General features: G+C 36.3%; 1 protein-coding gene across 2 annotated transcripts in view; it reads right to left on the bottom strand.

The window, feature by feature from the left end:
• Window positions 1-14,298, bottom strand: part of LOC117317690 — a 41,561-nt gene extending 27,263 nt beyond the window's left edge. Inside the window, exons 1-3 of one of the 2 annotated variants that reach the window (XM_033872565.1) lie at window positions 14,167-14,298; window positions 8,484-8,595; window positions 707-795 (exon numbers count right to left, since the gene is read on the bottom strand). In XM_033872565.1, coding sequence (XP_033728456.1) covers window positions 707-795; window positions 8,484-8,523 — 129 coding nt within the window. In that variant the 5' untranslated portion in view covers window positions 8,524-8,595; window positions 14,167-14,298. The remainder of the gene's footprint in view (window positions 1-706; window positions 796-8,483; window positions 8,596-14,166) is intronic. The other variant, XM_033872564.1, reaches the window with a different exon arrangement.
• Between the last annotated feature and the right edge of the window lie 3,797 nt (window positions 14,299-18,095).

The following is an 18,095-nucleotide window of genomic DNA, read 5'->3' as shown; positions in this document are numbered from 1 at the left end:
CTGCATGGTTTCCATTTTTAGTGTATCGGTCAGGACATTCTTAATACAAAAGTATAACAAAGTATCTAGTTAATATTCATGTGAAACTACCCTGAAATGAGACGTGTCAGGTGGAACTACCCTGAAATGACATGTGTCAAGAGAAGCTTCCCTGAAATGATACGTGTCAGGTAAAACTAACCTGAAATGACACGTGTCAGGTAAAACTACCCTGAAATGACACGTGTCAGGTGGAACTACCCTGAAATGACATGTGTCAAGAGAAGCTTCCCTGAATTGATACGTGTCAGGTAAAACTAACCTGAAATGACACATGTCTGGTGAAACTAACCTGAAATGACACGTGTCAGGTGAAACAAGCCTGAAATGACATGTGTCAGGTGAAACAAGCCTGAAATGACATGTGCCAGATGAAACTACCTTCACCTAACTTTTTATACCCCAAATCACACCTGCACAATACAGTAAAACATTGTGTTAAGCTCCAGAAAGTGCAGCCTTCTGGATTCTAAGATAATCTTCAGAAAACAAAAACACCGATGAACAGACGGACAGATAACTGAGAAGTAAATTGGAGCAAAATCAAAAACGGTTACAAATATTAAGTTGTAGTTCCTTATTCTCCTTGCATTGGTGCCTGTAAAGAAGAGTATATATTCATATCTGTTACCAGTACATATGAATATTAATAAAGATGTCTGCTTACCTTGCAGCCTTCACAGGCATGTACTCCATAGTGGAAGCCACTTGCTTTGTCGCCGCAGACACGACACAAGACGGTATCTCCGTCAAATTCTGAAACAAACATATTAAAATGAATTTCTGAATTCTATCCTAGAACAATATACAAACATATATATATATATTACTAATCAGTATAAATACTGTGAAACCTCTCTATTAAGACCACCTGGAGGTTGGAGTGAAAGTGGACTGAATAGCGGGGTGGTCTTAATACTGAAGTGGACCAGATTGACCTTTGACCATCAAGAACCGTAACTCTGTATGATACCAGTAGAATAAATGTGTATTGTACCATTTCAAATGTTAATCCTTTATGACCATTGCTTTTAATTTTGATATCCAACTAAATTGATAGTTATTATAAATCAATTTGTCATTTAGTCCAACAGCTGTTGTTTAATTGACGCAAGAAGACTAAGACAAACATACTGCATTTGTTCAAAATAACAAGACAGAGTATGTATATAAGAGAACTTTCTAATGGCATTAAAGAAACAAAGGACTGATTTTGGTGTTGGAGACTTGGCTGGTGAAGGAAATTCAAAGTAAGCAATCCTGGTTTTTAGTAAACAAAATATCGATAACACGCTTCAAGTCCAGGTAGATAATCCGATAATTTGTTCGAATAACAGATTGAATGTCTGATAAGCGGTAAGCTGTCCACGGCTCACTGCACACTGTTTGTTTGACCACAGGTGACTGGTCGCAATCAAGGGTCAATTAAACTTAGTCTTTCGGATTGTCCGAAGAGGTCATAATATAGAATATCGGGGTGGTCGTATTACTGAAGCAATGATACAAAGACATATAGAGAGAAAATAACCGATACAAAGATATAAAATTTATAACCAATACCAAGATATATAAATAACCAATACCAAGATATAAAATAACCGATACAAAGATATTATAAAATAACCAATACCAAGATATAAAATAACCGATACAAAGATATAAAATAACCAATACCAAGATATATAATAACTGATACAAAGATATATAATAACCGATACAAAGATATATAATAACCGATACAAAGATATAAAATAACCAATACCAAGATATAAAATAACCGATACAAAGATATAAAATAACGAATACCAAGATATATAATAACTGATACAAAGATATATATAATAACCGATACAAAGATATAAAATAACCAATACAAAGATATAAAATAACCAATACCAAGATATATAATAACCAATACCAAGATATAAAATAACCAATACCAAGATATAAAATAACCAATACAAAGACATTTGGAGAAAAATAATGGGCCTGAAAAGAAGTGCCCTTATAGCGAGTGGTCGTAATTTTGAGGTGGTCGTTAAGTGAGGTTTCACACAGTACATTGATCACAAAACGTTCCCACTTAACCTGACCTCACACTTTAGTTTTTACAATATTTTCTTACAATGTATTTTAACCTCCTCATTTTGGCAAAATATCTATTTTCTTACAAGATCCTTATTCATAAAACAATTTACAACCAGTAATATAACATTGGCACACTTGAAGGAATTCTTAATAATTTTCACTTGATTCTGAGCAAACATTGTGGTGACTTCAATCAAGGATATGAAAATTAACATAAATGCTATTTCACCAGTACAAATTTTATTATCATTAAGATTTCCTGGAAATTGCTCAACCTTTTACTGTAAAAGGAAGAAGTAACAAAAAATACCCTGCCCACTCTACATTGAGCCCCGAACTTAAGTGACACTCTATTGAGCAGACGCCCTATCGCTTGTCTACAGGGAAATTCTCGCCTGCCTAAGCTAGTAAGGTGTGATAGCCCTACTTTTACATATTCAGCTATTTCAAATCATCAGTATTTCTTGTTTATTTTTTTCCTCTGGGCAAAACTTACAAATAAATTCAGTAGTGATCTCACTATGAAACAATACATTAGCCAGAAACAGCCAGTCTCAAGTGTCGAAGGTATTAGGTAATAGGTCAGTGAAACAACTGGCTAGCAAGAGGCCTATGTACCTTAATGGTCATCTGTCTATGTAGAAGTATCAACGACCTGGTAGCCAGCTCAGGCAGTTGGCTGGTCTATGGAAAATTCCATATTGTTGGCCAGATTGTCTACATAAAGCTTACAGATCTTATATTTAGCCAAGTCCTGATAACATAGGCTATTTAGTTTTTCTGGAAAATTGAAGAGCCAAGTTTAGTGTAGAATCTGATAGAGTGAGAAACAATTGTGCAATATATTGATCGGTGGAATAAACACTGACAATTAATTCAATTTAACAAGAGTGTAATTATTTAATAAATTTATATCAACAATTTTGAATTATGTCACTCTTTATAATTAACATACATACTTATTTTCACCATTTTCAGGCTTAATTCGTTGTTATTAAAAATTTGAAAAAAATAGCATCTTTAGATTAAATTCATTTAATTATATATAAGTCTAGATTGATTCGCAACCCATCTGAGACATATAGTACAAAGCCTGGCTGTGACAAAGAATCACATCATAAGATCTGGACTGCATCTATGCATTCATAGATGCAGTCCATATTAAGTGAAGTAACGATAGACCGTGGATCAAAATGTAGATATTGGAATTTAAAGTTTCATATTAATTCTATAGACAAAACTGCAAACTTATATAGGCAAAGATGTTGTAAAACAGCCATCTATACAATAGGTACATCGATTATCTAGCTTTTAGTATGAAAATTATCCACAAATGTGTCAATGTTTAATAAGATCTTATATATAACATCTTGATTAATAAATAGATTTTTATAACATGTAAATTCATTAATAAATTAGTTGCATACTTCGGCTTGAATTTGGTCATGCTTCCACAGAACCGAAGCCTGGTTACGGTATTTGCGGATTTATATATGGAAGACCTAGACACAGACTCCATATATATAATTTATATTCTTACCATCTGGTAATGACGTCATTATGCTCTAACAATGGCTACCTGCCATACCGGTTACCTGGACACCCCCTCAGTCATATGAGTCAAGTTATAATATATGGGACAATTTCAAGTTTTTGAAGACTTTCCTATTATAATTTATACAGTAAATTTTGAAGTGAGACAAGAAAATCCCTTATTCTTTCTCGAACATTATCCAAGCATGGCTGCCTAAACTTTAACAGTATAGTGACACAACATTATAGTTTGTAGAGCGTAGACTACACCAAGGTGAAAACGCCATGGTTCTCAGCAGGCCTGATCATCACCTATTAACCCACTTCAGGGATGACTGAACAGCTGGCTGTAAACAAGTGCTGCTTACATTTAGCTGGTAAGACTGATGTAAATGGTTCAGTCTATAGATAGCTGGTAATGATTCAGTCTATAGATAGCTGGTAATTAAGCTGGAAAGACAGGTATAAACTTTACGATCTATATATAACTGTTAAGAATGATATCAACAGCACAATCTTTATAGCTGATATATAGCTGCAGGTATGAATGGTATTTAGTACTGGTATGACTGGTATAAACAGTACTGTCTATATATAGCTGGTATGACTGGTATAAACAGTACTGTCTATATATAGCTGGTATGACTGATATCTAGTACTGTCTATATATAGCTGGTATGACTGGTATAAACACTACTGTCTATATATATAGCTGGTATGACTAGTATAAACAGTACTGTCTATATATAGCTGGTATGACTGGTATAAACAGTACTATCTATATATAGCTGCTATGACTGGTATAAACAGTACTATGTCTATATATAGCTGGTATGACTAGTATATCTATATATAGCTGGTATGACTGGTATAAACAGTACTGTCTATATATAGCTGGTATGACTGGTATATAAACAGTACTATGTCTATATATAGCTGGTATGACTGGTATAGACAGTACTGTCTATATATAGCTGGTGTGACTGGTATATCTATATATAGCTGGTATGACTGGTATAAACAGTACTGTCTATATATAGCTGGTATGACTGGTATAAACAGAACTGTCTATATATAGCTGGTATGACTGGTATAAACAGTACTATCTATATATAGCTGGTATGACTGGTACATCTATATATAGCTGGTATGACTGGTATAAACAGTACTATCTATATATAGCTGGTATGACTGGTATATCTATATATAGCTGGTATGACTGGTATAAACAGTACTGTCTATATATAGCTGGTATGAACAGAACTGTCTATATATAGCTGGTATGACTGGTATAAACAGAACTGTCTATATATAGCTGGTATGACTGGTATAAACAGTACTATGTCTATATATAGCTGGTATGACTGGTATAAACAGAACTGTCTATATATAGCTGGTATGACTGGTATAAACAGTACTGTCTATATATAGCTGGTGTGACTGGTATAAACAGTACTGTCTATATATAGCTGGTGTGACTGGTATAAACAGTACTGTCTATATATAGCTGGTATGACTGGTATAAACAGTACTGTCTATATATAGCTGGTATGACTGGTATAAACAGTACTGTCTATATATACCTGGTATGACTGGTATAAACAGTGCCATTTATATATATAGCTGGTATGACTGGTATAAACAGTACTATCTATATATAGCTGGTATGACTGGTATCTAGTACTGTCTATATATATAGCTGGTATGACTGGTATAAACAGTACTATCTATATATAGCTGGTATGACTGGTATCTAGTACTGTCTATATATAGCTGGTATAAACAGTACTATCTATATATAGTAGCTGGTATGACTGGTATAAACAGTACTATATATAGCTGGTATAGACAGTATACTGTCTCTATGGCTTGTTTTCTATGGTTCTGATGTAATCATTGAAGCATATAACCATTTAATTCTACATAGGCCCTATATTGCAACAGAAATGACTTTTAAAAAAACTTGTTATTTCAGCAGGTGAAAACTTTCTTCTTTGAGGTCATTGATCACCAACTCCACATTTTGTGGCAAGGTTGAAAGCTTTCGACATTTATGTTTAAACAGTATATCTTATAATTAAAACATGCCTATTGGGATGTCTCTCCATTGCTTACTATATGTCCAGCACAAGACAGTGACCTGTACTATGGTAATTAGCCAGCTAACAGGTAAACAAGTGATGATTCATCCAATAAGTCATATGTGATAGTGTTGAACGGGGTTTAATGGGTAGCCCCATAAAAATACAAGTTGAAACACTGTATATGAATCTGTTTTCAATAAAAAAAATCCATTGTCCAAGATCATAATGAATGTCCTGTTTATGGATTTTGTCCCTATTCCGTGACCCCTGTTTGACCTGACCTTTAATTTACACTCCATGTAAGGCATGCCTGTAAACATCTCATGAAAAAGTATAGTCAGTTTCTCATAATTTAATTTTGAACAGGGAAGTGGGATCAGCAAACTATAGTCTGTTTCTATGGTACTATAGGCAGGAAGACTAGAGCTTCTGAAGGGGTCATTATCACACTAACTTAACATCCCTGGCCCCATCTAAATACAAGAGTACTAGTGGTAGACATTTCGTCATTGGTAAACAAGCGGAGGACAAAGAGATCTCGTTACAAATTCAACTACCATATTATTAAAGACAAAATGTACATTCTAACCGCATCATTAATGAAATTTTCTACAATTTAGCACCAACCAAATATTGATGATACAAAACTGGTATTTGATTAAGTCCACAAAGCATGAAATGTAATTAAAATTCAGTGTCCACAAGATGGCTTCTGCAGAGAGCAATCCTAGCTATGATATTTGTTTTCTGTACATAGAAATCAGGCTTTTTTTTCGTCTATGTATTTGGAGTCAATATTTGACATGATTCCAAATTATTTCCAGAAATTCTGTGAGTCCAATAAAAATTGTACGAGTACAGGACTCGGGACTCACATCTAGATGTATCACTGTCTGTGCTGAGGGACGCTGTTTGGGACATGATGGCCTCTTCTTCATACAGTCCAACTTTTCCCACAATTATTTACAGGATTTCAGGGTGGCCAATCAAATACTGGGACATTTTATTTTGATGTAAGGTAACATGGATGAACAAGACAAAGGACATAAGGGGTCAAACCCTGATTACAATAATATTATATCTGACAGCTGTAAAAGGCCGTGGACAATTGCAAAGATGTGATAGGTTTACACGACACGAAATCCTTCCCAAAACCAAACTAGACCATACCCCAAATCTTATCCTTTTCCATAACATGTGCGTACACATGTGTCAGAATATCTCTATTTGACACATATTTAGAAAAAGTGTTAATCTGTTAACCATGGTTCGATTGTGAATAAATTCTTCTGTGAATAACAAACATCTCCAGAAGACAAATTGGAATCTATTTATGTTACAAAGGTTAACGGTCCTTGACTCATAAATCGTAAAACGTCGAGCAATGAAGCCTTGTAAATGACCAAGCCAGATTAGAGCAATGACCACTAAAATATAAAGACAATACGCTGAATTACAGTTCTCCAACAGATAAGAAATAATCTGAATGCAGGAAGGCATAGATGATATATATTTGTGTAACGTAGGACGAGCGTTGGATAAATGTTACCCCGAATGAATAAGGTCAACCTATATATTATATACCCCAAGTATGACGTTTCAGCAACAGGTTATGTAGGAGACACAGTGGGGACAGACTTTATCTTTAATGTAGGTTAAAGGTCAAAATGTAGGTCAAAGTGACCAAATTTTGATGATATATTGCCTCATCTAGATGAACCCATGCCTCAAGTATGAAGTTCCAAGGTTCCAGTGTCAAAAGCCTGGACAATATAATGCGGCTGCCCATACTGGGAATCGAACCAGTGACCATTTGGTCATATAACCAACCAACGAGTTCTACCACTAGTCAGTCCTGCTGCTTGACAACTTTGGACATTCGCAGACTTTTACACCACGGAGGACATTCGGAAAATCCCTCGTGTATTTTCTGAGAAACTGACGGACTTACCTAATCCATCCAGACTGGCCTCCTTTCCCATTGTTGTCATACTAATATACTCAGATTTACCTAATCCCTCCAGACTGGCCGCCTTTCCCATTGTTGTCATACTAATATACTCATCAGACTTACCTAATCCATCCAGACTGGCCTCCTTTCCCATTGTTGTCATACTAATATACTCATCAGACTTACCTAATCCATCCAGACTGGCCTCCTTTCCCATTGTTGTCATACTAATATACTCAGACTTACCTAATCCATCCAGACTGGCCTCCTTTCCCATTGTTGTCATACTAATATACTCATCAGACTTACCTAATCCATCCAGACTGGCCTCCTTTCCCATTGTTGTCATACTAATATACTGACTTACCTAATCCATCCAGACTGGCCTCCTTTCCCATTGTTGTCATACTAATATACTGACTTACCTAATCCATCCAGACTGGCCTCCTTTCCCATTGTTGTCATACTAATATACTCAGACTTACCTAATCCATCCAGACTGGCCTCCTTTCCCATTGTTGTCATACTAATATACTCATCAGACTTACCTAATCCATCCAGACTGGCCTCCTTTCCCATTGTTGTCATACTAATATACTCAGACTTACCTAATCCATCCAGACTGGCCTCCTTTCCCATTGTTGTCATACTAATATACTCAGACTTACCTAATCCATCCAGACTGGCCTCCTTTCCCATTGTTGTCATACTAATATACTCAGACTTACCTAATCCATCCAGACTGGCCTCCTTTCCCATTGTTGTCATACTAATATACTCAGACTTACCTAATCCATCCAGACTGGCCTCCTTTCCCATTGTTGTCATACTAATATACTCAGAGACGTGCTCCTCTATCTTTTCCTCCTTCAGATCATCTCTGCATGACCTCCGCCACACCTACAAATCAAATTCTGTATTTTAGTACAATTTCTTCATTCGTACTCAATGATTTATCAAGGTAGGAAAGAAGAGCAGCAACTCCAGAGTCCAGGTTTGAAAATGATCCTGCCGACATGTGAGATGTGACAATGAGACTTATGTCAGCTGTATGCATCTTTAGCTAACAACTAATATTTTTCAAACTTGCAATGTTCCTGTTAACTTTGAATAAAAATTTGATATATATTAACACAAAACTAATGGTCATGGTGGTGAGTGACATTATGTAAGCATTCATGTCCAGTCAAAACAATCCACGGGTTTCCCAATCAGCTATGCGTAATTTTGAAGGTGTCAAATAAGTTTCGCAGGTATTAGGACAAAGCCTTTATAAAGGATGACATGAAGATGTTCTTAACTAATTTTACCATTAAGCATGGACCTATATCTACAGTAGTGCTTTCATAAACACAGCAGGTTATGTTTAAAATTTATCAAATGGACCATCATTACGAAAAAAAAAACATCATAGTTTCTGATTCAAATAAAACATAACCTTTTAGAGGCTCCGTTACAAGGTATTCTAATTTTAATGTCGAGAATGGACCATTTTGGTGCCTCTACTTTGCACCAACGGTCATTATCATCAAGAAATGAAGACAGTCAAATGCTTAACACTGAATTAAATAATATACTATTATTAAACCCAATATATAAATGTGCAATTGTTCTTTACCTGGCCGTCATTAATGTTACACATTACTCCTACATTGGATTTGTTAGGTATTACGTATCAGGTATATGGTTGCTTGTGCCTTAATTTACACTTTGCCAAGATTTTTGTTGACATTGACTCAAGCTCACTTTCTGAAGCATAATTTTCGTATAAATCAAACAGGTTCATCAATATCTATTTAATTTTGTTTGAACTGACCGAAGGTTTACCATAATAACATGCTGTATTCTGTATCCTCGCAACGGCACATTTACATACTGTATCCTAATTACTTGTCATGGTATAATGTGCTGTATCCCTGCCACAACATAATTACATGCTACATCCTCACCACAGCATAATACCAAGCTGTATCCTTGTCACATCGTAATTACATCAGTATATTTTTGTTTAACAGCCAGTGTCATTTAAGGACGTGCCAGGATTTGGAGGTGGAGGAAGGCCGGAGTACTCGGAGAAAACCACCGGCCTACGTTCAGTAACTGGCAACTGCCCCATGTAGGTTTCGAACTCGCAACCCAGAGAAGGAGGGCTAGTGTTAAAGTGTCGGGACACCTTAACCACTTGGCCACCCCCCCCCCCCCCCCCCCCCCCCCAGCTTATAATTACATGCTGTATTTTTGTCATGGCATAACAATATGCCATATCCACTCCACAGCATAATAGCTGTATCCTCAAACAGCTATTTCCATGACAATAACAAGGTATGGAAATATGGGTATAACCAATTTATCATCAATTCATTGACATTTTCCTCATAAATGCTATCAAAATTTTTTTCCAATCATTGTTAAAATCTGAAGTCTGCCATTTTGAATCACGCTGACGTACACGATACTCGAGGTTGACATCAATCTAAATTGTACCTGAAAATTAGCCAATACCAACAGGGATCACTATAGATCTGGACACCAAATAATTACCATGAATGAAGGGGGGTGTAAATCCAAAGATATCATGGGTATTCCTTTCCTCAAACCATAACTAGACAAATCCATCTCGGAAAACATTATGCACAAAACTTCACTGTTCCTTCAGGATGTGTATACGTAGATCTGACCACTGCCTTCTGATTGGCCTATTTGAGAGTCAGACCCTGATATTAACAGACACAGGTTGTTTATCACAGGTACAGCTAAAATCGATGTCATGTGTCTCCATCAACCTCACCTCCAAATAACTTATTTGTTACACCGTCTAAGTAGGTTATAATGAAGTGATCATGTTTCCATCTTATTTCTTTCTCAAAACACCAGAATGCCAAAAGTCATATCCCTCGGACACCTGGAGAGGCCGAATCCTTTAATTATAAAATAACCGTGTGTACTCATTATCTTATAATTAATATTCAGACCACAAGAGATCACAACAGCCTTAGTACCACCATTGAATGATCTTTTTTGGTCCATGTAAAATTGATCTTTTGATTTGGTTTGGTATCGTATTAATGTATTAAAGATCTATGCTATGGACATTTAAGGACAGCCGCCCATGTGTGGGCGAGATGCACGCATGTGGCGAGTAACATTTTGGGAAGCTGCGTTATGTTTGTCTCCTTGTGATAGTGTCGAACTGATGTCGACCTTTATAGTGTTGCCTCACTGATCCATACAGCTGAAGAAACTCAGCAGGATCGACACTCCAACCTGTCATATTATTCTGACAATGGGCAAACCAGTCGTCCCACTGCCAAAAATGCTGAGCGCTAATTAGCAAGAGTAGCAACTACCAACTTTATAGACTCTGGCCGTGGTATGTCATGGATTGAAAAACAGAACCTAAAGCCTTCTTCAGAACGGTAAACACTCAACTAAAAGACAAAACTGAGATAGTGTCAAGGGAGACATCAGGAAGAATGAAAAAGAAGAAAAAAGATTAAGGTCCAAAATTTAGTCACCACTTAGTCTTACGATCATGCAATGGGGATAGCAGGTACAATTCTCATGTCCTACAAGTCTGCAGCAGTGCAGATCCATGATCTTTTAAAAACATGAGGATAGCAGGTACAATTCTCATGTCCTCAAGTCTGCAGCAGTGCAGATCCATGATCTTTTAAAAACATGGGGATAGCAGGTACAATTCTCATGTCCTCAAGTCTGCAGCAGTGCAGATCCATGATCTTTTAAAAACAATCTAAACCTTTACATGAAATCTTAGAAAGATCCATGAAAAAAAATTCTGAGAAATATAGAGATGACCAATTTCAACTGTGACAATTTCTTGTACATGTAAGATGGCCAACTGTTGAGCACTTTGTTTTTCGGATCAGTCTCCAAATTCAACATACGTTGTCTAGGGCTGTACGGATACGCTTATGCCACGATACAAATTAATACATTTTGTACCTATCGGGATATCCCAGGGCTTTTTCTCACTGGTTTGGGATGGGGCCTTTTTCTCTTATTTTGGGAAGAAAATTGGTGAATTGAGAAAGTCTATTTTAGGAGTAAACTGCAAATTTTGGGAATTTGGCTTAAATATAAATTATTTCCATTGGGAATGGGGTCCATTAACAGCCCCAAAAAGCCCTCAGAAAAAGCCCTGTATCCATCCACAGTATGATACATTTCGATACAATACAAATTGTCGACAACCCAAGTAAACCTTCACAGGTAAGTCAATAAATGTTTTTATGTTTTTTATTATCATTTGTAACGATGTAACAGTAAAATAACTTAGCTTACATCGGCAAGCATATTTGGCATGTTGGCAACAATTTGCTGTACAAGTTTTCTCGAAACCTGAAGCATTGCCAAACAAGAGAGTGATAAGTTTTAGGAGGGTTTTTAAGTCTCATCTCTGCCATGTTTTATATAAACATTTCTATGTACTTATTTTACAACGGTACCTGCTATAGGACAACATTTAATACGAGAGCCAATAAAAATGAGTAATAATGTAATGTTACTTCCGACCAAAATCGGGTCAATACTAAAAACCACTAAAGTTCTGTCAAAATGAAAATGGAAAGCAAGATTGTAGTGGAACTGGACTGGGATGAATGCCGGCGACCAGGTAGCTCAACTGGTAGAGCATCCGGCTAGTATTCGGAGGTCCCGGGTTCGAATCCCGGTCTGGATGTGCATTTTCCCTCTCCTATTACACATAGTGCCCAACTAAATGCCCACAGAGTTGGTATGGGGTCTCGTGTGTGTCTTCGGGGTCGAAGACTTTGTTGAAGAAGGGAGGAATGTATATGAACAGGACTGAGATGAACGCCGGCGACCAGGTAGCTCAATTAGTAGAGCAACCAGCTAGTATTCGGAGGTCCCTGGTTCGAACCCTGGTCTGATCTGGTCAAGATTATATAAGTAGTGTAACCAAACATACATGTACAGCATGATACCTACTGTCACACCTTGATGTATTTCTGAACTTTTGAAATTATTATTTTGTTTGTTTTAAGATCATTTTGTTTGTCTGTTTGCTAAGTTTTTCTATGGGCGTATACGTATGATAGTTTTTGGAAAATGAAGTAACTTTTGTAGTGGTCTAAATAAAATTATGTGCTTTTTGTGTACGTTTAAAATTGACGATGTTTTGGTCTGACGTAATGCCGGCTTAATTACAAAACTAGGACATGTCGAATAGGACCCAATGGATTTTTGAAAATACGGATTATTGACAACAGTGTGCATAATCTATAAGACTATATCCCATAAGTATGATAGTTTTTGGATAATGTAGTAACTTTTATAGTGGCCTAAATAAAACGATGTGCTTTTTGTGTGTATTTAAAATTGACGATGTTTTGGTCCGACGTAATGGCAGATTAACCAGAACATGTCGAATAAGTTCCAGTACATCGATACACACATGCGCGATTTACCTGTGCTCGCGTGTGTTTAATAGGGGACAAGGCGCTCTCGATAAGGGATATGCTTGAGTGGTCAGGAATAAAGGGAGCCACCACTTGTACGGGAAAATAGCGATGCTACTTATCTCTCTATATATGTCTCTGATGACATGTAGTTGTCATTCCCAAAAGGAATTTTCATTGCACTACTTTGCAACAGTTACTGCACTTTGTTTATTTCAGTAGTTGATTTTTTTTTTGTCCGGCATTCTCCTATTTTTCAACTGATTTCTTTGAAACTTGGTAGGTTTTATGATCATGATAAATGGTTGTCTTTTCCTGGAGAGCATTTTAATTTGACTTTTCTTGAAAATGGTCAAAACATCTTCCTGTAGGCACAGAAATCTACAGTGTTGATATATTGGTAATGTTAGCTGAAACACGGGTAGTTTCATTTAGAGATGACAACCGTTTGATAATTTATTAAAATCAATAATCACCCACCACCTAATAGCACCAGTGGGGTTTAATGTCAAGATACTTATATCTAAACAGGTGAACAAATTAGTCTTACGGTATCATTCCAAATTTCACAATATTGTTGTAATCTCCTGTCAATTACACAAACAAGGTCAAATGGAATTAACACAACAATAGGGCATTGACAGAAGACATGCCAATACAACACCAACTAGCCTACTGACAACATACGTCAGCCCAGAAGCCTGAGGTTGTGCTTTTATTAGCACAAGAGTGGACACTCGGTATACCTACCATGCATAACAGTACACAACATCAGTTGATCATACTATCTACTGACTGCTTTTAACATGTATTTTACAACACTCTATGGTTCCTGTTAAGGTCCAAAACTATACTAAATATGGTACCGGAATACATCTTATCGTAAACCACCAAAATAAACAAGGTTACAGGTAACCCAGTACACTATCACCGGCATTCCAGTAACCGAGCCGGCAAGGCCACAAAACAAGCCCACTTAGACAAAGAAATTCACAACAAAATAACAAACTGACTACTGGGAATGAAAGCTTACATACTGGGGGTCCAAACGAGCTGACTCTGTAACCCTCGTGTGCCGGTCATCCGTCAATATAGGAGCCGACAAAATGGTCTCTGAGCTGGCCTTCCTGTGTTGTTTGAACTCTGAGTGACAGAGTGACACACATTTCAGACCATAGCCTGACCCATTTCCTCGCCCACCAGATTCTCGCTTTTGATTGGTCAATAGACGGACACTGACATTTACTACTTCGAAGCAAATATAACAGCTTTCACACATAAAATGATAACATTTTTCTCGTTTTATTACATATTAAATATCACATATGTATTACGCAAAGATTAGATGTAAACGAGTGTTGTGTGGAATCTTATGATAACAGAATTTGGTTTGTTTTCGGACTATTGGGGAAATGTAGGTCAGAATGTCTAGCCAATCAGAAGCGGTTTTACATAAATGGGCTTGAGGTGCATCGAACTATGTGTTCCATGCGAGAAAAGAAGTAAACAACTATATATAGAACCGTGTCATGCCGAAAACAAGCTATAACCAGCTGATCGGTCTAATATTAGGCTTTATACAAAAGGGGCACAGCTGGTCACTTTGTAAGATTTAATTCTGTTCTAGGACAACATTATCACTTACCTTGGAGTGAGACAAGTGCTAGGCTGACCAGTTAGGCGTTAGAGTATCAATAACGTCATCAAACACGTCAGTTACTAGCTAGTGACCATGGCAATGACCACGACATCAATTCTGTGACCTTCACAACCTCTCCATAATCTATAATGTTTTCGTAACATTATTTGTCTCGCCATATGGGTTTAAAAAATGTTAAATCTTTGAAACGCCGAAGCTCATGATATTCAAGGTCAAATGATACAATACAAGGCCAGCTCTTGTATCTGGTGTTCATAAACACGGTAACAGCATACACACATCAATAAGCGCTTATATTGTATAAATTCACCACAATCATCAAAATTGATGGCGGTGACCACACAATGAAAATACACACTTGTAACGCATCTACTTAGAGTTCTACTGCCCTTTTTTTAATTCGCAACTTTAGACTGGTTCAAAGAGAATTTCCTCGTTTCGATATATCGTATAATTTGTTACGGGTCTATTAATTATATATCTAACTTGCACCGTTTTATTTTTTATTCTATTTGTGTAGAGTACGATAGATATATGTTGCCTCTTCAATTCCCATACTGCCTTCCAATGCTTCGCGCTTCAACAAGAGTTAGTAGGCCATTAACTGTCAGCCATAACGGTCACTAGAAATCACGATATCTAAATTTCATAAAGAAACGATTATTTGTTTCTCATTATAAATCTGGATTTCATATTTCCCTGGCTGAAAGAAATTTGTCATTTTGCTAAACTTATTTTGAATGAAGACTGGTAAGAAAATCAAACAAAATAGGTCCTATATATATATAGATCTAATCGTTTTATTCAATCAACGCCTGATATTTGCTTATTTAGTTTGCAAAAATAACGTCCGCTAATGCTCTGGAATTGATTAAACTTTTATTGCTCTTTGCACGCGACTTTATATTTAATACTCCGCACGTGAAGAATCAAAATATAGAAAAACGTGCAATCAGATTAAGATTATCTGTTTTAATAAGATTGACAAAAATGTTTTAGTTTTTTCTTCTTTTTTTTTCTTTTCTTTTTTTTAGTGATAAATTATTAGAATCTGACTTTGGACTGTTGTGTATATAAAATAAACATTTTATCAGATTCAGTATAGCTAATATATATATATATATAATACATTAATACGTAACTCGGCTCTGTCTGGTACTTAACAACCTTCTTAGGTTTTAGATTATTTCTTTCCCACTTTCCTACATTCCGCGAGGTAGTATTGGACTGAATACATCTCGTTTATGCATACCGAGGAGACACAATTTCCTTCATTTTAATTAGTACCGTGTAAAACTGACAATATGGTTACTGTGTAGGCCTAGAAGAATTACCTCCCTTGATTATTATTAGAAGAATATTGCTACACGCGCGTGTTGCTCTGTACAAACAGCTGTACAAATGTTGCTACACAAATGATACACTGCACAGATATGCACGACTTTATATAATTATAAGCGCATTAGTTACTGTAATTTGAAACAGTTTGGATAAAATTTGAAAATCAATTTAAGTATGCAGTTATATTCTTTAATTCAAGAATACTTTTTGTTGTTCAAATGTAATTAAGTAACAGCACAGAACTGAAAATTATACCAAAACGACAATCTGCAACATTGGTGTCTTTAATATGAAGTTCTTGTTTTGTTTATAAACTATCCATCAAAAGCTATGAAAAACCCGTAAATCAAAGATTTCATGGTGTGAAATCATTTTGAAAGAATTCACTAATCAGATCTTTAAACAGTATATTCTACGTAGTTTTATTGGGCAATTTTGAAGACTCCTCACCCTTGGTCAACACCGTTTTTCCACAAAATTTGAATAATTGATATAAGACATGTCTTACAATTATTATTTCTTGGAGTAAAGAGGTATTTTATCGATCAATCGCATACTGTATTTTACATGACTTTTTTTTTTTTTTTTTTTTTTTTGTAATTTCCAAGCTACAAATATTATATTGAATGCAAAATATTAAAATTGCAAAGGAAAGTGCTTGGACAAGAATTGTGAAAATTTCTGATATTGAGTCATAATGTGCGTACAAATACATGATATATGTCGCATTCCTGAGAAATACGAAAGGAGCAATAACTGTTTAATCAGTGACATCTTAATTAATATTCTACCCACGCACAATACCTCATTTACACATCTTTTTTCAGTGCCATATTTCCCAACTACATTACGGATCACGCCGTTGTTGTTTTGCATCAAACGGTGTAAGCTCGCTTTTTTTTTTATTGAATTGAGAAGCTTGGCAAGTACAACAGTTCATGTTATCAGACATACGCACTTGAATTATACATACGTAATAAAAATGGCAATCTGATTAAAACCAAGGCGTAGGTGTATTTAAGAGATGTATTTCAATCAGATTGTTAAATTGATAATGTTTCACCAGCTGCCACTATCCTCCGATTAAATCTCTAAAATAAAATGTGTTGTAGATTTTTTAAACACATGTGAATTAAAGTACAAAACACATAAAACGGAATGTTTGAAACATCAAAGTTACTTCAAAATGAATTTAATACCGTCAAAGTGCCAAACTCCATCGCAATATAGAAACGGGAAGACATAGTTGTCAGTATCCTTCTCAGACCGCTAAAATGGAAACGATCCATACATGTATGAATTGGCTTGTTCGAATGAATATAAGAAAAGAAATCAAACAAAGAGGCTTAAATGCTTAATGGAAGCCTCTTGATACCAAAATGTACATCAGACCACATGTCACTTGAACTTATCTTAAAGACGGTTTTGGGGTAGGCTGCGGAAACTGTAATATATATATATTTCACACCACGACGGGATAGAAGCGACAACCACGTCACAGATGATATCAGGACGGGATATCTGTCACAAACAGCCAGGCCCACTCGTCACAGATGATATCAGGACGAGATATCTGTCACATACAGCCAGACCCACTCGTCATAGATATATCTGATATCAGGACGGGATATCTGTCACAAACAGCCAGGCCCACTCGTCACAGATGTATCTGATATCAGGACGGGATATCTGTCACAAACAGGCAGGCCCACTCGTCACAGATGTATCTGATATCAGGCGGGATATCTGTCACAAACAGGCAGGCCCACTCGTCACAGATATATCTGATATCAGGACGGGATATCTGTCACAAACAGCCAGGCCCACTCGTCACAGATGTATTTGATATCAGGCGGGATATCTGTCACAAACAGGCAGGCCCACTCGTCACAGATGTATCTGATATCAGGACGGGATATCTGTCACATACAGCCAGACCCACTCGTCACAGATGTATCTGA

The sequence above is a fragment of the Pecten maximus genome, chromosome 19 (assembly GCF_902652985.1).
Source record: "Pecten maximus chromosome 19, xPecMax1.1, whole genome shotgun sequence".
Lineage (NCBI taxonomy): Eukaryota > Metazoa > Mollusca > Bivalvia > Pectinida > Pectinidae > Pecten > Pecten maximus.
The sequence above is the reverse complement of the archived record's forward strand: the minus strand, read 5'-3'. Positions and strand labels throughout refer to the sequence as shown.